Source organism: Hippoglossus hippoglossus, chromosome 17, assembly GCF_009819705.1.
Source record: "Hippoglossus hippoglossus isolate fHipHip1 chromosome 17, fHipHip1.pri, whole genome shotgun sequence".
NCBI classification, from domain to species: domain Eukaryota; kingdom Metazoa; phylum Chordata; class Actinopteri; order Pleuronectiformes; family Pleuronectidae; genus Hippoglossus; species Hippoglossus hippoglossus.
Genome location: NC_047167.1, coordinates 22,024,263 through 22,047,108, shown reverse-complemented (window position 1 = coordinate 22,047,108; position 22,846 = coordinate 22,024,263). Strand labels below are relative to the sequence as shown.

The window sequence follows — 22,846 nt, the reverse complement described above, 5'->3', positions numbered from 1 at the left end:
TGATCCTGAAATCCCTCTCTGTCGTAAAAACACATTATATATAAAACACAATGCTAATAAAGCATAGGTCTAATCTCTGTGTCGCTTTAAACCCCCCCCCCCCCCCCCCCCCCCCCCGAGGGTTGTTAGAGGTAGTTTTATTTAAAACAGGGAAACAAGGTCCATCCTGTAAAACACAGACGATGCTGCTCTCTTATTTCTTCTGTCGATCATTTCAACCAGGACGTGCAGCTCAAGCCTCAAACTTTTGAAACATCAGTTATGTTTCAGCATCACGTTCATGTTTTAAAACTCATCACTGGCTCCTCATTGGAAGCAAAAATTTAAAAAACTGAGCCAGAGTTTACAACCGACTCAGGGAGTTTTAAATTAGCTTATTGCCGACAACAATAGACGTCTGCTCTTGTTTACTTACATGTGATGTTCATGACCCAACTTTCAAAGAGCAAAGTGCAGATTCTAACAGTAAACCTGCAGCTGTTGTTACTGTAAACTAAAAGTGCAATGAAAGAACTGAAAGCTTTGCAGACGTTGTTCCTCCGACTGGGATTTAACCATTAATGGTTTCAAGTCAAAGTTTTATTTACAACATCATAAACTTTTATATATCATCCGTCAACTATTTTTTATAGTTGGAGTGGGGGTAATGGCCTCCTGAGCAGAGAATGAGGTCATACTCGCCGTAATCCGAGTTTCTCAGTAAAGGTTTTTGTAGCCCGTCCAATCACGCGTGTACGTTAGTGCATGTGCTTGTTAGTGCACGTGAGTCCCTCCTCGTGCACATAAAGCAAGATGGCAGTGATGTTCTCCCAGTGTCTGAACTGGTTTCCTTCAGTCCAAAGACATTCAGAGCAGGACTCTGGAGACTCTGGTTGTCTCTAAATGTCCCTGTGATTGGCTGCCGACCTGTTTCGCCCCCCCCCCCACGACTCTCAAAAGGATAAACGGCACAGATAATGGATGGATAATGACAACATCTGCTCTTTGAGTGGGTTTAAACTCACGCATTCGCTTGAGGACATTGTTTTCTGCACGATTCATACCACCAGCGCGCTGACACTCATGCACCAGCAAACACAGACAAATTCCCCTTGCCTACAATAGATCCTCTGTTTAATCAATACTGCCAGGCAACGAGTGAGCAGGCAACAAGAACAACAGTTTAACAAATATTAAGTCAGACAACCAACATTCAGCAACGCGAATTGATGACGACTATTACCAGAGTCGTAAAAGACATCTGGAGGAATCGGGCTTCAGAGCCGTTTGCATTTCATTCCATTTGCATGAATTCAGTCCAGATCAACGACTTCCAATAAATAAGAAGTTTAAATTCAGTAGTTATCGGATTAAAGATCAGACTGAGAGAGAGGGAGTGATGTAAACTTTAGCTCTAGATGAGGCAGATTTCCATGTATGGTGCTAAGCTGCTTATCTCACAGTAACACTTAAAAATGTTGGTATCTTTTGAGCATGTGGGGAACATGTGTTTTTCTGTATGTTCACGCCCACACACAAGCCGACCTGTTTGCATACGATGCATCGACGTATAGATTCGTGAGCGTTTTCATGCGGCTCCACTTCCTAAACTCCCTCAATGAAGAGGGTGAACGGCTGCTTGTGTGTGTCTGTGTGTGTGTGTGTGTGTGTGATTACAATTTACACTCACTGATTGGCCTGTAAACAATCGTCTGGCCTGACCAAATAATCAATATGATGGAGTGACAGTGTCTCTACTTTCTGAACGAGTCAGTCTCTGTTTGTTTCGGCCTCGGGAACCAACAGATAACTCGGTTTATTAGTCGTCCCCCTCGTTTCCAGCTCAGCAGGATTTGACCAGGAGGATGTTTTTAGAGATAAAGTCAGAAGTGACTGCGCTGAAGAGGTTTCATCAAAGAACCTGTACACAGAGCGATCGGACCTGGACGATCTCCTGCTGCAAAATAATGCCCCAGCTGTTATTTATGTGTAGCTTATTACGTGCTAACACGCTAAATTAGGAAGGTGAACACGGTAAATAATATCTCTGATAAACCTTAGTGGGGATCTTAGTATTTGAACTTTGAACAGAAGTAGAACTGAAAATGTTTTTGATTTCAGTGGTTTATTTTAGGGTTTTTCTATTTTTGATAAATATCATGAGCCCCCGTGTGTTTGTAAAGTGCCAATAAAGTGATGCAGGAATAAATTGTGAATATCTGTTCTTGTCTTTTGTCGTCGCGACGTCATTTTTAATTAATTTTCTGGGCTAAAGTTGGAGGTCTCTTCAAAGGACGTCTGGATCTGTTGACTGAGATAGTTTCCTAGAGTTGTTGGTGCTTTCTAAGAACCCCCCCCCCCCCCTCCTCCTCCTCCTCCTCCTCCTCCTCCTCCCTCTGCCTTCAGATTCCTTTCAGACCGAGGTGTCACATGATTGATAGTAGTCTCTGTCCACCCCCACGAGCCTCACCTCCGTTTTCCATCATGTACATACCCACCTCACGGGACTGCAACAGGGCGTTCGGTCGTCCAATCCCCTTTTAATTAGAAAACGGAGAAACGGAGGAGATTGCTCAAGACTCTAACGCAAACCAGCTTGTTTCCCGGACGGTATTAGAACCGGCTGTGGTGGTGAAATGATCCATATTGTGTCCCAGTTTGTTTCTAATTCATTCGTTTCCAGTGTTAGTTCGGTTTAAACGGCCTGGTGGAGTGATTGTTTGTGTTGGAAGTAAATCTGCTGGAAGAATCTGTATTTCCATACATTTGTGGGACAAATATAAACGCTCGCAGATTAAACGACTTGTTAAGATGGATTTCTTTTTCTTCTGCCGTGTGGTGGCGAGCTGATTTCAGACCCCGTCTCCTGGAGGAGAACAAATCGGCTCCTTCATGGCCCAGTGAACCATCGACTCGGTAACCAGCAGAGTCCGTCAGATAGAAAAGATGCATGGCGCTTTAAGCCATCGCAGGGGCCTCCGCTCTCCAGCCCTCCTCCCCCTTCCTCCGCTTTCCATTCCTCCTGCGCTGGGCTCGCAAACCGCTGCTCCATGACACCGGGCATCACACACACAGAATAAAAATGAGGTGAGGCGGCTGGAAAATTGAACATGTTGTCAGGCCGCAATTGCTGTTTTCGGTGATTTAGGAACTGTAGGTCGCTCTCGATTAGGGTCATTTATTTTGGGTAATGTAAATACAGCGATCGTGGGGTTGGTCATGTGAAGAAGGGGAATGTTTGCTGAGGTTACTGGTAATGGGAGTGTTACGGTGAGGTATTATGGTGGTCAGTGGGTTTTCTGTATCTGCACACAGGGAGGATTATTACTCTATAGTACTTTGATATATAACCATATATACAGGTGATAAATAATGTTCACATCTGACATTTTGTAAGTAAATCATGAAGTTTATTACGAGAAATCGTATCTGTTATTTTCGTTTCTACTTGGCGCAGTAAAGTACAGATACTTTATACTACTCAGTTCTTCGTGGCTTGGACGGTGTGGAGGTTCTGCTCCGTGACGTCACAGCTGCTTCGATCCCCAGTTCTACCACATCCCAGAGGTTCTGCTGGTCCAGAGTCTGTTTATGAAGATAGACGACACGACAGCTCCCAAAAAGGTGAAGCCAAAATGTACTGATGCTATAAAAACATCATGATTTACAACTGAGTCTGACTCGTGATGTGTTTTGACACTGCACATTAATTAACCTGCATTCTCCAGTCCAACATGTAAATGTGCCAGATTGAGCCACACAGGCTTGTTTTCATCTGCAGCTCCTGGCAGGTTGATGGTAAAAATCCTACAAATGACAAATATACATGTGAATCCAAACAGAGAGACTCTGGCTCTGAATGGCAAAATGGCAGCGTCCATATCTGGGACATTTTGGCTTCACTTCTGGACAGTTGGAGACAGTGGCGCTACGTCATCCATCTTTATATGAGATGGATGGAAAGGTCACTGAACTCACATTCATGACACCAGCTCTCGACGACTTCTGCTTTGCGACATGAAGCATTATCCTGCTGGGAGCGACCAGTAGAAGATTGTAAACTGAGGCACGTGGTCGGCAGCAACATGCACAGAGGCTGTGGCGTTCAAACCCTGATTGATTGGTATGAACGGGCCCTGAAGTCTGCCAAATGCTGGCCCCGCCATCTGCCTGCCTCGCCACAGACTCATCAGACCAGGACTTGTTTCTCCACTCTTCAGCTCGCCAGTTTTGGAGAGTCCGTGCCCACCGCAGCCTCCGATTTCTGTTCCTGGCCGAGTGGAGAGCGACCTGTTGTCGCCCGTTGGGTTTGACGCGTCGTGCATTCAGAGATTCCTCTTCACCTCATTTATAAACAGTGGTCATCTGAGTAAGTGGTGTTTCTATCAACCCCGACCCGGCTGCTCGTTCTCCTCCGACCACTCTCATCAAGGCTCATCCACAGAACTTGCAGCAGAGTCTATCTGCGTGGTTTTTAGTCACGGCTCTGCTGCCACGCGATTCGTTGATTGGTCGATTAAGCCAATCAGCGGGTGCACGTGTCTCCCTACTCACACAGGAGTCACATCTTTCCTTATTCACTACCTCTGGATCAGAGACAAACTTGACAGAATAAGTCTGGTGTATAAAGGTGCGGGAGAAATATCAGCCCCTTCATCTGCAGAGCTGCTTTTCTTCCCCTGCAGCTCTGCCACAAATGAAAACAAATATCAGGAGATTATCTTAATACGATGGCTGGAATGCGAGCGGCTTACACGCAATCTTTGATCTCTGCTTTGTGTCGTCGCCTCGGTTTAACAGGAGAAAAAATAAATGACTGTTCAAAAGCCTGTTTTCCAGATACAAGGAATCAAACACGGGAGGCTGGATGTTCACTCACAGCATGTGGGTTCGCTACAGATGTGGAAAATCACACGTTTTCCCCCCAGTTTAATACCAAATTTCACTCAAACAGATTCTTACCATACGAAAGTCATTCATAATAAGTCATATTAGGTCATATATGTCATATTATTCAGTCACAGAAGTGATGACAAGAAGAGGTTTCCAGTGTTGCCTGATGCTAGTAAAAATGCTAAGCTAATGTCAACCAACAGCAAGGGAAAACATAACTTCTATGGTGAACATCCTGTAATGTGTGTGTGTGTGTGTGTGTGTGTGTGTGTGTGTGTGTGTGTGTGTGTGTGTGTGTGTGTGTGTGTGTGTGTGTGTGTGTGTGTGTGTGTGTGGTGATTTGTGGTGAGAGTTTGCTGGTGTGTAAATGTCTTTGTTTGAGGTAAATCACCTCGACACACCAGGAGGTAACGTTCTGTAGGAATGTGTAATAAAACTCGCTCTCTTACTCACTAATTAACTTCTCAGGTCGTAAGAAGGCAGCCGAGGCGAACTCGCCGCTCCGAGTCGACCTTTGACCTCCCTGATGGCCGCTGCGCTGTAATTGCTGCGTCAGCTTCTCGGGCCGGTAGGAACACGTTTGAAAAAAAGGAAAAGGTGATGTTTTATCTGTCCAACACACCTCTCTCTCACATCTAACACTGTAATTACGCTTTAACACACACACACACACACACACACACACACACACACACACACACACACACACACACACACACACACACACACACACACACACACACACACACACACACACACACACACACACACACACTTAAGTAGTAGCTTATTAGCTTATTAACAGAAAGAAAATCGTCATAAAAGTATTGTTTGTCCTAAAAAAAGATTGGTAACTTCAGGCTTTCCCTCTTTCTCTGTTTGTATTGTCACAGTAAGTTTTAAGTAAGAGTGTAAATTACTATATTACTTTTTTTTCATTGTCCTGAGACATTATAACTCCAACTATAAGGTTCCATTTCCCAAAAACCAATACACGAGCAACACTTCATTGTGCCACCTCTCTCACACACACACACACACACACACACACACACACACACACACACACACAGACACACACACACACAGACAGACACACACGTCTCCCCTGACGAGCAGCTCTTCGTATCACTTGACAAAGTATCAGGGTTTTCTAGGAGTGTCAGATTTTGGCACTTGCACTTAAGCCTTCCCGCGGAGCCGCTCAGTGCCAAGCAAGGGCTTAGGCTAAATCGAAGAGGACGGTGCCAAGAGAGAGGGAGAGAGAGAGAGAGAGGGAGAGAGAGAGAGAGCGAGTGGGAGAGAGAGAGAGAGAGAGAGAGAGAGAGAGAGAGAGAGAGAGGGGGAACCGGGGGAAATCTCAAGCGTCTGTCCCTAAAAATACGCGAGGAAAACATCATTCTGTGCAGAAACGTGTGAAGAGTGCGACTGGTGTTATTTTACATTTAAGAGCCTGATCTGGAAACTGTAAGAGGATCAAAATCTCAGCCAAGTACTTTGTAAGGGACAACTTTGCATGCCAGTATTAAAAAAAAAGTTTTGTAGGATATAGTCCGTATTTTAACACTTTTAACACTTTAATATAAAAATATATATATCTGCTGAAGCAGTGTATGGATGGAGGCACTGGAATAACTCTTCAACACCTCAAATTGTATTAATATACAAAGTACATTTACTTAGTTACTGTACATTTTTCTTGCATCTGTACTTTACTTAAGTAGTTTTATTTTCAGGTACCTTCAACTTTGACTCTAACGCTTCATTTTTACAATGCATTGTGTTCACATTTTTTGTACTTAATTGTGAAAAGGTGTAGGAAGAAATAGTTAATATGAGGTCATGTAAATACCTTCAGCTGAGTGTCTGTGCGTTGAACCTGCTTTTGCTGACTCTGTTGCGTAAATGTACTTCACTACTCGACGTGATCTGATAACTTCTGACTCGCTGTAATGTTGCTGTTGTTGGATGGAAACCGCGAACATGTGGGGCGACTGAGTAATGAAGCTCAAATCCTCCTGACAGGCAGAGAAGGTTTGACTCCCGGCCGTCATGACTCAGCAGCTAATGTTACGGATCTTGAGATACGACTCAAGTTGATAAAAATCAGATTTTTTACATACAGCCTTGAAATTCCATTATTTATTGTGCGGGGGGGGGGGGGGGGGGGGGGGGGGTTGATGGTTTTCAGTGGGTCAAAGACCTTTAGAAATGATACTAATACTCAGTGTCAGAACTGGATATAAAGCTGCAACATACGGAGGAACACAACAGCAGCTTGGATGCAAAAGTTCACGTCATTTATTCCCAAAAAGCTGAGACAAAGGGGCAAAATATGTAAATAAAAATCAAACATCTTGTGCAGGGAGTCGGTGAAGCTGTGTTCTAAGTCATTGCTTCATCCTTCAGGCTGCGTTTGATGACCACTTGGGTCAAGGTGGCAGAACTAGGCCGTCCCATCTCGAAGGGTCCTTCAAACGCAGCTGACAAATGTGTCGTTGCATCATTTTATTCCTGATTAACGAAGGATTAAGCGGAGGGGGGTCAACCTATCCCAGGATTCATTGCATGCTGGTGCTGAAGCTAACGAGCTATTTCTGCGTTAGAACAGCTGATCAAAGCAGCAAGTGATGTAACGGCAATGGCGTCACAGGCCTGTGACCCACATAGGAAATCCTCTGTAGGTCAGAACGTCTCATTTTCGCGTTTGTCTCGCTCAGAAGCCCCGAGTCCTCTGAAGGACACGGCCCCTGAAAGGAGACACGACCGGAGAGTGAGCAACGCGAGGAGCCGCTTCACACCGTCACAGAGGTGCCGTCGATCAGGCGTCAGCGAGTGGCAACGAGAACACGAAGACATAGAGCCGCGGTGACATTACGGCTGCTACAAACCATTCCTGCATTTTAGATGCAAGCTGCTGCGGCTGCAACAGTAAACCAGCTGACAGGGCTCTTCCCTGTTCTTTACCCTTGTGATGTATTGTTCTTGCTATTTATCGCTGTTACAGGCTCCTTCTAGTTGGAGTTCATGAATAATATATTTTTTATACTTTTTAAGTTTGTTTTCAGGAAGAAACTTAACCACATTAAAAGTTAAACCACTTACAAATGTGAGCCCGGGAGTATTTGTAGCTTTGTCATTATTATAAAGAACATTTTAAAGAAATGAAACATTGTGATTTACAGTCAGTGGTGTATGAGAATAATGTTTCCTTGGCCACTAGAACTAAAACGTTTTTTCAAAATTACTGTTGCACATTATTAGTTTTCTATACAGTTTACATTTATTTAAAATTATGACTATTTCCCAGGCAATAGAAACTGTGTGTGTATATGTCCTGAACATTTCTTTATGATTATGTATAAAGGATCATTTAATGAACTATCAAAGACGTTCAGTGACAGACGATGTGACACCTGAAACTTCTTCTGGCTCCTAATGAGCAAACTGAAAAACACCTTCTTGTTTAAATATTCAGTGGCGACACCATATGGTTGAATTTGACAACATGTGGCTTCTCGAGAATATGACTGATGATTAAACGTATTGTTATTTCCATCAATCTAAATAAAAAAACTATTGGGCCCATATACCCATGATGCACCAGCCGAGACGAGTGGGGGGGGGGGGTTTCCTCATTACCTCCACAGCTGGACCGTGATTATCACATTGTCCTGTTTCGAATCTCCGCCTCGATAATGACAGCAATTATCACAATTCAAGGCATTTTGGCCACTGTTGTCCATTTCAATAGAAGCTCATCATTAGGCCCATTGGGACAATAAAGAGCCTGCAGAGCCAGACTGCACGAGAGTGTGTGTGTGTGTGTGTGTGTGTGTGTGTGTGTGTGTGTGTGTGTGTGTGTGTTTGGGGAGATCTTATCAGTTATACCATGACCTAGTGTTGAGTTGCAATATGTTTTCAGAAAGTGTGAATTTCGTGTGTACTTCTGCAGGAATCTACATATATGACTCTGTGTGTGTGTGTGTGTGTGTGTGTGTGTGTGTGTGTGTGTGTGTGTGTGTGTGTGTGTGTGTGTGTGTGTAGGGGAGCTTTAGAAACAGCTGAATGGAGCAGGACTCATATTAATGCATGTGATTGTGATGAAGTGATCTTTGCGATGTGGTGGTTATTCATGCATGTGTGTCTCTACACCAGTCGTGGCACGTGTGTTGTTCTTTGTGTAAATACAGTTGTGTTTGTTTGCGTTGTAGAGTCTTGAGGTTTGTGTGGATCTGAACGACGATGATTTCTTCCATGATAATTATAAGGAACATTAAAACTCACCTTAAAACTATTTTCTATATAATTAGATTTCTTGGAAAGTTGTGATAGTTTAATATGTTGAATCATTGATTGTATTGTTTGCAAATATCACCTGTCAGAGTCCATCATTGTAGTTTTCCACTGTTTCATGTTTGTGTGACCTGAAATCATCTGGATGCATTTGAATGCAGGAGGCAGCTCTTACTGCAGAGAGTGGACGAGGCACAGACAGTCTCCCAGTCGTCCAGGACATTTACCACAAGCTGTGTCTGCGGAAGACACACAACATCATCAAGGAGAACAACACACAACATCATCAAGGAGAACAACACACACCATCCTCACTGAGAACAGGCATCCAGCATGCAGACTGTTCCCTCTGTTCCCATCAGGTGCAGGAGCAGGGCTGCACCGGCCTGAAGAACAGTTTCTACCATCAGGTTCCTAAACTCACAGTGAACTCTCGACTAACAACCTCTGACATCTGGTTTCCTGCCTGTTTGCACTTTAGTTGGAAATAACTTGATACACACACGGTGCAATAACTATTCACAACCACACACACACAGTTAAAGTAGTTACTTAATTTGCACCTTGCACATGTACAGATAAAACTTGAAACTTGATGCACGTTTCAGTGCTGGTGCATGTGCATGTGCATGTGCATGTGCATGTGTGCATGTGCACGTGCATAGTAACAGGCTGTAAAACCCAGAGTTAGCCAGTAGCTGCTGTTGCTCTCAGCCCACCTCAGCAGGCTAATGGATCACTGTCACTGCCTCCTGTAATTACTGTGATATGACTGTGTCATTACGGAAATACCGCCCCTCCTCCATCATTCCACAGCCATTAGATGCACGCGTGTGCACGTGAGTGGGCGTGCGCTGCTCGAGCGTGCACGTGTGCACTGGAGGTGTGTATCTCTGTGTGTTTGTGCAGAGCAGAGGGATGTAAAGACGGTTTGTTAGGTTAATTCAAACCTCTCAGTTCTCTAACTTCTGTTCCAGCATCTCAACCATCGACTGAATATCAAAGACGGACGACGTGACGGCTCCGCAAAGTGAAGTCAAAGCCTCTTGATCCCCCCCTAGTGGCTGGCTGCAGTGCAGGTCATCAATCCAGCCTCCTCCTTGAGATTAGTTATTCTGAATCTTGTTCCAGCTGCACATGCTAATTGGATTTTTCGCATTTCAAAGTGCTTTGGTTTCCTGTTTGTTGTTGAAGTGCTCACTTGTTTATTCACAGGACCTCTCGCCGCTCACCAGGTATTTTCTCACACAGTTCCTCACCTTTTGTTCTGATGATTCAAACAGGAGAAGTGGAAGCGTTTCCACCGACGGTCACGTAACATTGTTTACGAGGAGATCGCTGTGTTCCAGTGTGTCACTGGCGTGTTGCACATATGACAAAGATCTTGATGCTATTTATGAAAAACACAACCTGTGACTGAACCTTTAAAATCCCCCTCAGCACATTGAGAATTCAATACGTCTCAGAATTTGCCTCGATGCAAAAACACACTCCCTATAATTAATGGACACAATCTGGCAATAGAGTGATTTATTGGGCTGTTATTGGCCGTTTTATTAAATCCTGATTAATGGCTTTGAATTAAAAGCACTTTGCATGAAAATAGAAAAATATGAAAATATCAGCAGCGTTGATAGAGAATAAAACGGTTCAGATCCGTTATCATAACACAAACACGCACCAGGTTCTGTTCTCGCTCCACAATTTGCGTCACCAGCATGTACTTTGCCACCGAGGCTATTTCCGTCACGCTTGGCAGTGTTATGAGTGTGTTGTGCTGCCAAAGATCTTGTGTTTTTTTTTTTTCATTGTCTCCACTCATACGAGTGCAGGAGAGAATCTGGAGATCAAATCTAGAATCTCAATGAGAAAAGTCACATTTGAAGACTGAGTGGAAACTTGAGAGTGTGTTATTATCTCTGGATTTTGAAACACAAACTGTTTCTGATGTGGCGTGTCTCCTCGCTCGCTGCCAGACCCGCGCTCGCTGCTCATTGGCTGATCTCTTACTGTTTCCGTGTCACTCAATCACGCCCGGCTTTGCCTCCCTCGCTCCCTCATCCCCCGTGTTTACAATCACGACCTCACACACGTCGTATTTGTCTTCCTCTCAGCGTGCGATCCCTCCCTTTGTGTGGTTGTCTTCCAGCGGATTAATGTAGCTCAGCGTTTCCCAATATGTTACAGAATCTCACAGATTAAAGCCATTTGTCAGGCTTTGATTTAACGGAGTCGAACCGATAGTAAGTGCTCGATTTTCTCACGAAGGAGGCGACGGATTCAAACAGCGGCTTGGTGTATTGTAGGAGCTTCAGTAGGTTCCTGATGATGTCGGAAATTCCAGTGGAATTAACTTTTATGGAGCAGCTGCTGACCTGTCAGTTCGTGACTGCTCCTGTTCCTGAGCTTCTCCGGCTCGATGCATCCAAACTCTTCTCATCTCCACAACTCACGTTTTCTTTGATTTAGACATCGAGAAGATGGACTTTTGTATTTTGCCTTTTAGTTTGGTCCATGTCCCATCCTCTTACATGGAGGAGGAGGGGTTTATCACCCACACTGCAGCCAGCCACCAGAGGGCGATCAAGTTGATTTGGCTTCACTTGGACCTGTCACGTCATCCATCTTTAAATCCAGGCTGTGGTTTGCACTCAAAAGGAAGTGACACCTGAAAGCGCTTGTTTATTTTAGATTATAGTTTTAGATTAGTTTAATAACTTTACAATCTGCGCAGCTAAATGTGTGTTTTATAGCATTTTCAGCATAGCACTCAATCTGTATTCTTTTCTTTTCTGTATTGTATTCTTAAATCTCGTGCTGAGATGTCGGCTTTAATCTGTTCCAGCAGCTGGAATTCACTCAAACTAAATGTTTAAGAGCCGAACACAACCAGAGTTAAAGCGAATGCAGCTGTAATGAATTACTTTGCATTAGGCGTCAGCAGCTCCTACAAGTGTCTGATAATCACATCTTTATCTTCATTTATCCAGAGAAGGGGAACGAGCGAGTTCATTACAGACTTTAACCTGAGAGGTGCAGAGTTCTGCTGTTTAATCCAGTGAACTCAGGGTTTTACTCACTCTGAGGTCAGGATGATGTTATCTGTACGAGTTCAGTAACAGTAACAGTGACAGATGCATTTCAGGAACAAATCAGATTTCAGCTGGGGCCGAGCTGCCCTCTGCCCCACCCCCTAGGTCCGCCCATGTAAATACACTAAACATCCCAGTGTGATACATGGTTCTGACATAAGCTGTTCTCTCCTCTCATCCTGCATCAAGATCACTGAGAGAAATATCGATCCTCTGTTAAAGTTCAAATGAAGAAAGAAACCAAATCAATTTTGAGCTCATTTCATTTTTCAGGATCCTTCGTTTTCATTTTGGGATCAGATCAGATGAAGAAAGACGCGTAATTTATATGTTTGAGTTTGATTTTTGAAAGAAATTGATATCGATGAGTTTATTAACGGGATCAAACAGACAGAGACATTAATCTTGTCTCTTCAGTGGGACGAACACACGCGTTGACATCACGGTGACACGGATCAGACCCGCATGTCGGCGTGAGTTTGCGTGCGCAGTCGTTCCTGCTCCAGCCCCTGCGTGCGTCGGGAGCGCACAGAGGGCGCACCAGCGGTGTCGGTTCGCTCCAGCCTCTCGCAGCGCGCACGCACACACACACTGTGAATGTGAACAGGAATTTGGGGGGAGTGGAAATTCCGCTTGTTCCTCTCACTGCTCGCGTCGTGTTCCTGACATTTCTGCTGCTGCGCTCACACATACACACACAGAGAGAGAGAGAGGGAGAGAGAGAGAGAGAGAGAGAGAGAGAGAGAGGGAGAGGGAGGGAGAGAGAGAGGGAGAGAGAGAGAGAGAGAGAGAGAGAGAGAGAGAGAGAGAGCTGCAGGTTCTGGAGAGCTGAGATGTTCCTCTCCGCTGATTCCCACTGATTCCTCCTCTCCGCTCCCACTTGGAAGTACGTGCATCGCCGCCGTTTGGCACCAGAAGTGTCGGCTTGGATGAGGAATCGAGGGCGAGCTGTTGCCACTTTTGGCGAGAGGATTTCTCCCTTTTGATTTCCTCCTCTGCATCTGGATTATTCTTCATTATTCCTCGTCTTTTTTCTCCTCCAGGAGATGGCAAGTTGCTGCCCGTCAGACGCAGGGACCCGCTGCTGAGAGCTCGCAGGATGATGCTGGATCTGTTACTTTGAGACAACCTGCGGTTCATTGGACGTATAAAAACCTCCCCGGACGTTATTTCTCTCGCCTCGTCGCGTCTTTATTTTCTTGTTTTTTTAATTTCCCCCCCCCCCCCTTCGCCTGTCATGTCTGTGTTGTACCATCACACACGGATGCGCGGTGGATTGCTATTGTTCCTTCTCACCCAAGTCGTCTCGGTCGCCTCGCTGACACAGACCGGTAGGTTCTTTGGTTGTGGCCGCTCCGTGTGAATAACTGAGTCTTGACAACAGGCGGCTCGACTCTGTACAATTGATCCATTTTGCACCATTGTTGCCTCTCACCTGTTTATTCCTCTGCTTTCCCTCGGAGAGCTCGTCTGCAGGGACTCAACTTAGACCAGGTCGACACGTCTATTCTCCGAGAGGAATGAAGAACGAGGAGTATTGAGCTAAATACACCAACACATGATTAATGCAGGCGTTTCACTCATTTTAAAATATCTACAAAGTGCATTACAGTCACTGCAAACTTAAATGTTTAAATCCTATGCGCACAGGAAGCTGCTGTGTGGTGCTGTCCTCATTATAATAGAGATATTACGCGTTTTGCGCGCTTCATCCATCCACAAGGCGCATTTGTGCCTCGGCGCTTGTTGCTACTGGAGCTTGATGCAAACCAATTTAATAAATGAAGCTTTGAGAAAATACAATCTGATGATGTTTGTAAGCAGCAGCAGCAGCAGACACACCTCACCTCCATGGGCGTAATCACACTTTATGACAGGGATGAGAATTACGCACGGCACTTTATCTGAGATCTTAGTGTGTCACCTGTTCCCGGGCTGATAGAGAATGAGCAGCATGTGGATTTCTCGTGGTGACGTGTGGATGTGTGTTTGGCACAGGGAACATACATGTCGGCATGTTCTAGCTCCAGTGGTTGGATGTTTGGATTCATGATGCTCCGCAGCTGGAAGTCTGACTTCACCTCACTCCATCCCCACTGCAGCATGTTTTCCCAAGTGTTCCCCCAAAGTCAGATTTGTCTCCACTAACCGACTCGAACAACTTCTCCTGTGCTGCAGATAAATGCGGGGGGAATATAGAGATTGACGTCGCGGACTACCTGACCTCCCCGGGCTACCCCGGCGCCTACCCGCCCTCCCAGCAGTGCGTGTGGGTGATAACTGCCCCTGATCCGGGTCAGAAGATCCTCATCAACTTCAATCCCCATTTCGATCTGGAGGACAGAGACTGCAAGTAAGAGTTCAATCCTCACCCTCTCTCCTCTCTCTCCTCCTCCTCCTCCTCCTCCTTCTCCTCTTCCTCCCACCCTCCTCTGCTCACCCCCTTTCAATCCTGCCTGGATACAGCAGGAAACTCTGCCACCTATTGGTGAAGGAGTTGCACATCTGCTCCCAGGAAAGTGGAGGTGCAAGTTTGAGATATGGCACCAAGGCTTCTGGCAATTACTTCAGAGGAAATGGGTTCTGATGAGTTTTGTAATTCCTGCTTGATAAGGAGGGGGATGTTCCTCTGGCTCGAGGAGAAATAAGTGCACGGCTGCTTTTTATTGATGTGGTGGCGTTTGCTCGTCGCAGGAATAAAGAAACTATCTTTACTTTTCATTTTGGAGGCAAAGTGTGCCTGCGTGTGTTCGGAGGAGGAAAAGCGTTTGTGTGGATTTGTGTTCGCAGGAACAGGATCTGAAGGATCTGATTTCATTTTACAAACTGGTATAAGTGCTGTCAGGTATTGAAACAAATATAAGCTGATGTGTTTGTCTGAAGCTGTTTTTTTTTGTCTGTTTTCTCCCCATGAGCCTCATTCACCTACTGTGAGAAGCAACTGTTGAAAAGATGCGTCCTTTTCAAGGGCCAGAGTTTTGATATTTAACTCGTTTCAGCCATTTCTCGAACTAAAAAGCCCCAAATCCTCTTTTTCCATCATGTTTAATCTTGTAAATAGAAAGATTTGCTGCTCTTTGCTGTTTTATATGATAGTAAAATGCACATATTTGGTTTTAGAACTGTTGGTCTGACTAAACAAGCAATATGACGAGAGGAACTTGGGCTCTGAGAACTTGTGATGGAAGTTTTTTGAAACTATTTTTGCCATTAAATCGCACAATTGATGAATGACTAAGCAAGAAGCCGAGTCTGTAAATGAGTGACGATGAATGAAGATGAACGAGAAAGCGTTTCTCTGCACACGTCAGTCGGGAGGAAGTTTGGCTTTTTAAGATTTTGTCGCATAACGTGCATCAACAAATCATTCCTGTGTGACGCTAAACAAGCACCATGTCGACACACACACACACACACACACACACACACACACACACACACACACACACACACACACACACACACACACACACACACACACACCCTCCTCTCTTTGACACAGAAACACACATTCGATTGTGTGCATCCACACAACAACCCCTGTGTTGCTCCTCTCCATAAATAAGCCAGCTTTTATGTCGGCTCCTCTGTCTTTTTTAAAAGCTCCATAAACGGCTCCTGTGTAAATCACCCAACCGGCCGGCCGGCGCTGCCTCGCAGATGGGGTCCTCCCAATACTATGGGATCAGGTTGCACCACCAGGGGACTAATAAACCATTAGCAGCCCAGACAGATAGTGGATATTGTGTTGTTCAGTGGATTACACACCTACATCAGTGTTGGGACCGGCTTGCTGCGGCAGGACGTAACTCTGCAGTGACCTTACTTCCTATGATAACCCAGGGAGCCATATAAGTAGGCAATCATGCTGTTTAAGTATTTAATGAAATGTAATAAATCGCGGTGATAAAAATTTATTTTGGGGGATGAGCGGCTGGCACTGTGGTACACCACCAACAGAGTGTTGTCCGCTTAAATTACTTTTCCTTCGGTTAATGCGCTGGAAAGAGGCAGTAAAATCAAATTTAACACGAACTAATTGTTTTTGTTATTACGCTCTTATTTAAAGAAAGAGCAGATAGGGCTCTTCTGTCTGATGGAGAACAAGAGGAGGGTGAAACTAACACGTTTATCATTATTTCATATTCAGAATTGGACTGAGTGGAGCACATACCCTCACCAAGGCCACACAGTCTCCTCAAATTCACTCAAACTTCACCAAACCGCACAGACCCCGTAGATATCAGTCCACTTAATAAGCCCGATCCATGAATTGTTCCCTGGGAAAAAAGATGTTAAAACAATGTTCAAGAAAACAAAATTCCAGGATCCGCCCCCTGGATCTGGGTCTGCACACTTACTGGGTTCCTCCCTGACCCATAATGCATCCCTCCACCAAATGTTGTGGAAACCATCTGGTAGTTTTTTGTGTAACCCTGCAAACGATGAAAACATAACCTCCACGCCGGAGGTAGAAAAGTGTGAAAAAATGAAAAGACGGCTTGTGAGATCTTCCCATTCATCCGAGGAGCCTCTTCCTGACGCAGCTTTTCAGCTCAGCTCGTCCAGACACACGATTCCACGTCTCGGTCACGAGAGCAAACATTTCCACAGCTGACACCCGGTCTGTGCTGCAGGAATCAGACCTGTGACGGTTTCACCAGCCAGGCCACCCTGCAGCCACCTGATCGGCTGTTTTCTTTGGCGGCCTGTGTTTTTTTGCTCGATGGGTTTCCTGATTTGTTGTGTGAGTTTATGTTGGATGGTGACGGGGTGTATCTCATGGCTCTCTTGGCTTGGCAGGAGCACTGTTGTTTTTGGGACAGAGTCAAATGTTCGAAATATGCCCATTGAAGGGGCCTTAAGCCTTTGGCAAGACCGCAGTCCCACTTAAAAATTTCCCTGAGATGATACTTAAGAGTTTTATTTCTCCGTTTGATGCCGCTGGTCTCGACGCCAGCTCCAGAATGTGATCCCGCCGTCTGCGAGGCCGTGATTGGAAACAGCAGCAGAACGAAATGATGCGTGTGTGAATCTGAGATGTTGAACATTGTGTGTTAACCTCTGCTGCCTTTCACGCTGAAGTGTCCATGAGCAAGACACGGAATCCAGATCAGTTTTAGTGTCTCGAATGTGAAGATTCTCTGTGGTTCTCTTGTTTTTTAAAAAGCTTTTTTAACCAGACTATCTTCAGACCAGCATATGAAATGCTTCTTCTACTGTTGGCACCCCTGTGGCACCTCCGACTGTCGCCGGGTGAACTGCAGAGTCGTCACCCTTCACCGATGTTTCGCCACTTAAGGCCTCGTCTACGCAACTTCAGATATTTATAACTTTCAGTTTACAAATCATCTCCGTCCAGACGAGAACACAACAACTACAAACTCTCAAACGAGCATCCAAGATCCTCTCTCTCCCTTTGGATCATCTGAGCCAGAAGCTCCTTTGTTCCTCATCGACCTGACGTTTTGAAGGCCGATAGATTCGTGGAGAAAATTGACTGAAAGTTTGATCGATCATGAAACAAACTGACGAGCTGATAAGAAACGTAACGTAAAACCAAAGCTGAGGAACCTTTAGGATCTGAGCTTGTTAGATGTGGACATTCTGAGAGAAAACAGCGTTTTGCTCACAGGAGAGTTTCTCTGTCCTTCTCCTCAGCTGTGTGTGTGTGTGTGGGGGGGGAGTGGGGGTGTCCTCCTAATTGAAATGCATTGTTGGAGTGGCACCCCCCCTCCTCCTCCTCCTCCTCCCCCCCCCCCCCCCCATCAGATAGCATGTCACCGCTCGCTCCCATTTCTTCCAGTCCCATAATTTAATTACTGGACCAAAATGGAGCAAACATGTTCCAGTGCAGTGAAACATGGCTCCAGTTACGAGCCAACCAAAGAAACCAAAGCACTGGCGTCCGCAAGCAAACGCCAGCTACGTTTCCGACATCTGTGGTAGAAAATTTCTACCCTGCCCCCACCCCCCCCCCCCCCCCCCCCCCCCCCCCCACCCCCCCACTCATGACCCAGGGTTAGTAATTATGATCCCTAATTACATATTTGCCAGCAGGGAAATGTTTTCTACAAGGCTGATTCATGAAGAAAGAGAAGTGAGACTTTAAAGGAGTTATTTACTAAACTTAGATCATCTACCAGTTTGGAAATAATGACACTTTTAACAAACAGACAATTTAAAAGAGAGCGTACGACACAAATCATTAAATTTGACACAATTACAAAGATGCCTAATGTTTATATTTCATGATTAAACAGATTAATTTGTCGTTCGCAAAGTCTTTGTGAGCTTCTGTAAAACCGACCATCTGGGTGATGATCTTTTACTTCCACAAACTCTCAAGTGACACAGTTTGTGCTCAGCGAACAGACGTTGGTTTAGGACAGAGAACCCAGTAACACTTTTTGTTCAGACGCACCGAGATCCGTCGACTCTGCCTCCATGAGCCAATCTGGAGCGGCACCAGAACGGGCCCTTGTCTCACGTCCACGTCGGAAATAGCGCGGCCGACAAAGTGAATCCCTGCGGAGCGCGGCAAAATAGAGTAGAGGCGCGGGTAAGGAACATGCGTCGGTGGCAGGATAATTTGGGACATTTTTTTAGTTGTTGGCTGAACTGTTACCTCCTACACGAAGCTGCACTGGCACCGCGTGCAACACACACACACACACACACACACACACACACACAGGCAGCACAAACTTCCTGTCACTTACAGTATGCTTCACGTGCACTCTTTTGTTGCACACAGCTACAATGTGCACACTCTGCAAATTCTACATGACACATTCTTGCTCAGACAACAGATCCAGACTTCTCACCTTCGTCTGGTCTGTTTCGTCATCTTTTGTGTGAATGAATCCAGATGACACATAAATACAAGCAGCACATTAAAGAATAAACCTCATATTTCATCCATAAACATGAATGAGATGGACCAAATAATATAAACTTTCTAAACTTCACACAGGTTGAGTTTATTGAGGGTTTTTGGATTAGACTTATTGTTTTGGATAAATTCTGGAAACTGAGTGTCAAACCCCAAAAAGTCCAGACCTTTCGAATCCAAGCTGAGACAGAGGAAGATGAGGCAGGTTCAGAAAAGTGGGGAGAGAGTATTTACTGCTCTCGTCTTCCAGTGGACGAGCACAACGTAGAATATTTAAAAAGTACAACCTGACATTCCAGGGACATGAACAACAAACTCTTCCCCCTAAAGAACGAAGAGGGACGGAGTCTGAGAGAAAAACAAGAAAACCGAAGCCATGAAATCCCACAAGCTGTCAACATGTTGATATTCCGACCCATGAGTACTATTACTAAATCATTAAAAACCTATAATCATGATTCATAGCTGTATCCTGCACGGTCACAATCACATTGACAAAGTCGTCCAAAAAACAAAAACATCTGCCAAAGTATTCAAATCTGCTTCTTCTTCTCACAGCAGATGTGTCCAGGACCATATTTTTTGCAAACGATGACACACACTCATGCACAAATACACAAAGAACACACAGTTTACAGAGGTGAAAACAATCCCAGCCACAAAGTCACGGCTTGTAAATAGAGGGAGATGCTGTAAATTCCCCCTGAAGGACCTGAGGCTGAGTGTTCCATGATATGACAGAAAAAAAATGAGACACGGTCACAGGACCAGCGTCCCACCGCCCGGGATTTATCACATGAGGGTGGAATCATCTGTGTGTGTGTGGGGGTGTGTGTGTGTCTGTAAATTTTAATACTTCACTTTTGGCAATGAGATGGACAGATGGATGGACTGTTCATGTCCTGTTCATGAGTCAGTTACTGACAGGATGGTGTATCAAGGTATTTCTGGACGATAGAAGAATGGGGAGAGTTGATGAAGAAATTAAAGACGAACAGAAAAGCTAATAGATTGTTGGATTGGACGACGGATGGATGGATGGATGATGTAATTATAGATTGATAGATGGATAAATGGATGGAATGATAAATTAAGTAATCGTTCGACAGATGGACGGATGGAGGGACACGGATGGAACAATGGATGAGTCAATGAACCGCAGATGGAGGATTAGATGGATAAATTGAAGACCGCATGATAATGGAAGGATGGATGATAACGACAAGACTGACAATGGATGGAAGGAGGGATGTGCTGCTGATAGGTGGAAGAATGGAGGATGAATAAGAGATGAATGACGATCTAATGATTGAAAGACAAACAGATAGATGGAAGGACGGACTGACAGATAGATATGAACGAATCAGTGTGATGAATAAATGATCCACAGGATGAAGGACGGATGATTGATCAAGTAATCAACCGGCCGATGAAAGGATGGCAGGATGACTGACAGAAGAATGGAATGAATGATGATGCTGATGGATGGATACACAACCATCACAAACAACTGCACAAACAGTTGTTCTCGCGAAAAATACAAAACGTTAGTCAGCGACTCGGCTGCCAGTTGTTTAGTCTTGTGTTTGTGCCACATGACAAACGCTCTTCTTCTATCTCGGCCCTTCTCATGTGGCTTCAGACCGAGGCGTCGTTTCACCAGCGTCGATCCTGTGTTCAGCCTTCGCCAGATTCAAAGAAGGGGAACAAAAAAAAAAAAATAGAAGCGCTCCTTCCAGATGGTTGTGTTTTTCAGTCCCACGGCGGCCACAGCGAACAGGGAGCCTGAATGTGCTGCTGTCACAGAGCAGTTAGCCCGTGGCGTCCTTCCAAGGAAAGTTGAGGCCGGAGCCTTTCGGCTGATTGTTCTGAGAACAGATTCCTCTGTTTGTTACAGAAAATTAGGTCAATGAACGATGACTGTACTTATTTTTTGGGGGTTTTTACCATTTGTTGTATAAATGAGCCGTTCTCTTGACTTATGTAAAATCAATCCCTGTATTTCACAGATCTGTTATATCCCACGATGCATGAATTAAAAATGAATTATTAGGTTTTATTTGCAACCCCCTAAAGTCTTAAGAGATTTAAAAAGTCCGGATTGAAGGGTTTAATGATTAGAAAAAAAGTCAACACCCCGTTTTCCAAACTACATTTCCCACATTGCACTGGGTTTCCCTCTTAGCTAAATGAAAGTGTCCAAACAGACGACAGTACTTGAATCAGTAAATCCCTCCTGGTCATTCAGTGTCCTCCGCTCAGAAGTGAAAATATTACCGGAGTGAGAGAACCAAAGATACAGAGACAGAGATCTCCTGGAAAGAGAGAGAACGAGGAGGAAATCTCCTGGAAAGACGCTGTGATCTCTGGGATTTGGAGTCAGCGAAGCCACGTGAAGAGAGAAGAGAGGAAACGAGGGATGAAGGAGTCAGAGGAGCACAGACGGACTCAGAGAGACAGAAGCCTTCAGGCTGGTCGGCTTGGTCGGTCGGATCCTGACCCTGTGACAGACCTCTCACTATCTCTCGTCCTCCTCGTCCTCCTCGTCCTCCAGCCTCAGGCGTTTTTTCTCCTCTCACTTCTTCACCTCCTGCCCCGTCACTTTCTCTCTCTCTCTCTCTCTCTCTCTCTCTCTCTCTCTCTCTCTCTCTCTCTCTCTCTCTCTATTGCTGCTTTCCTGAACTCGGGATATTTTCTTTAAATCTACCAGAATCGCTGAATGTGACAACACAAATGTCAGAGTTGGGTTTTGGCTAATTTCGATTTTTCTCATCTTGGCACAAATCTTAAAGTATGAATGTGTTTTTTAATGCAAAGCTAACGGAGGCTTTACGGAATGCCTGTAAACTCAAGACAACAAACTCATTTATAATTAACCAAATGTTTATCCTGTTTGATTTATTTGCTAATAGCCTGTCGTCAAATCGATATTTGCCGTTTTTTGAGGACGCCGCAGTGGAAAGAGACGATATCACGTTCCCACTTGACCTCATGACCTCACGAGTCAACGCTCGGCTCAGTTCCCTCTCCTCTCTCTCTCTCATCTTACACCTCCGTGCGTTTTGCAGAACTGAAAACTGCAGACGGGGGCAAAGTTTCTGTCGCTGTCAGCGATGATCTGATTGTTAACACACTGACAGTGGGCATGTGACAGGATTGGGATAAAACCCGTGAGGAACCTTGTAGGTTCACACAACTCGAAACCGGAAACACTGAACGATGAATGTTAGTTTCACAGTCGAACAAAAAAAAAAAAATACAGAAACCTACCGTTTTTTAAAATCCTCCTTAACGTGGATAGAAGTGATTTTCCTCGTGTTTAATTATACTCGTTGGCAGCTTGGTGCTTGGAATCATATTTTTTTGGCCTAATGTATTCTTGATAGTTGAGAACGCCAGGAAAGGCAGGAGACAGAGAGGGGGGGTATATACTCCAGATATATGGTACACGCTTCACCAGGTGATACTAACCAGTTCAGAGTTGAATTGCTTCCATCGACACAGTAGATGAGCACAGGACTCGAGGAGGTAAACACTGGTGGAGAAACAGACTTTCACCAGATGACTTTTTTCCGGTGGCAGCACATTGTTTGTGCAGTGGAAGGAGGAGAGTGAACTTTGGATCCGGCTTTTGTTTCTCTTACGCTAAATCCACATTGTTTGGATTTGCTTTTCCAAACAATTACGGACA

General features: G+C 44.9%; 1 protein-coding gene across 4 annotated transcripts in view; it reads left to right on the top strand.

The window, feature by feature from the left end:
* The first annotated feature begins 12,972 nt into the window (after nucleotides 1-12,972).
* Nucleotides 12,973-22,846, top strand: part of LOC117778117 (neuropilin-1a-like) — a 62,006-nt gene continuing 52,132 nt past the window's right edge. For 3 of the 4 annotated variants that reach the window (XR_004616728.1, XM_034613404.1, XM_034613403.1), the window contains exons 1-2: nucleotides 12,977-13,591; nucleotides 14,439-14,613. Coding sequence is in view for 2 of the 4 variants with exons in the window: in XM_034613404.1 (XP_034469295.1) it covers nucleotides 13,498-13,591; nucleotides 14,439-14,613 (269 nt within the window). In the remaining 2 variants the exon portion in view is untranslated. Of the gene's footprint in view, nucleotides 13,592-14,438; nucleotides 14,614-22,846 lie in introns of all 4 variants that reach the window. The other variant, XR_004616729.1, reaches the window with a different exon arrangement.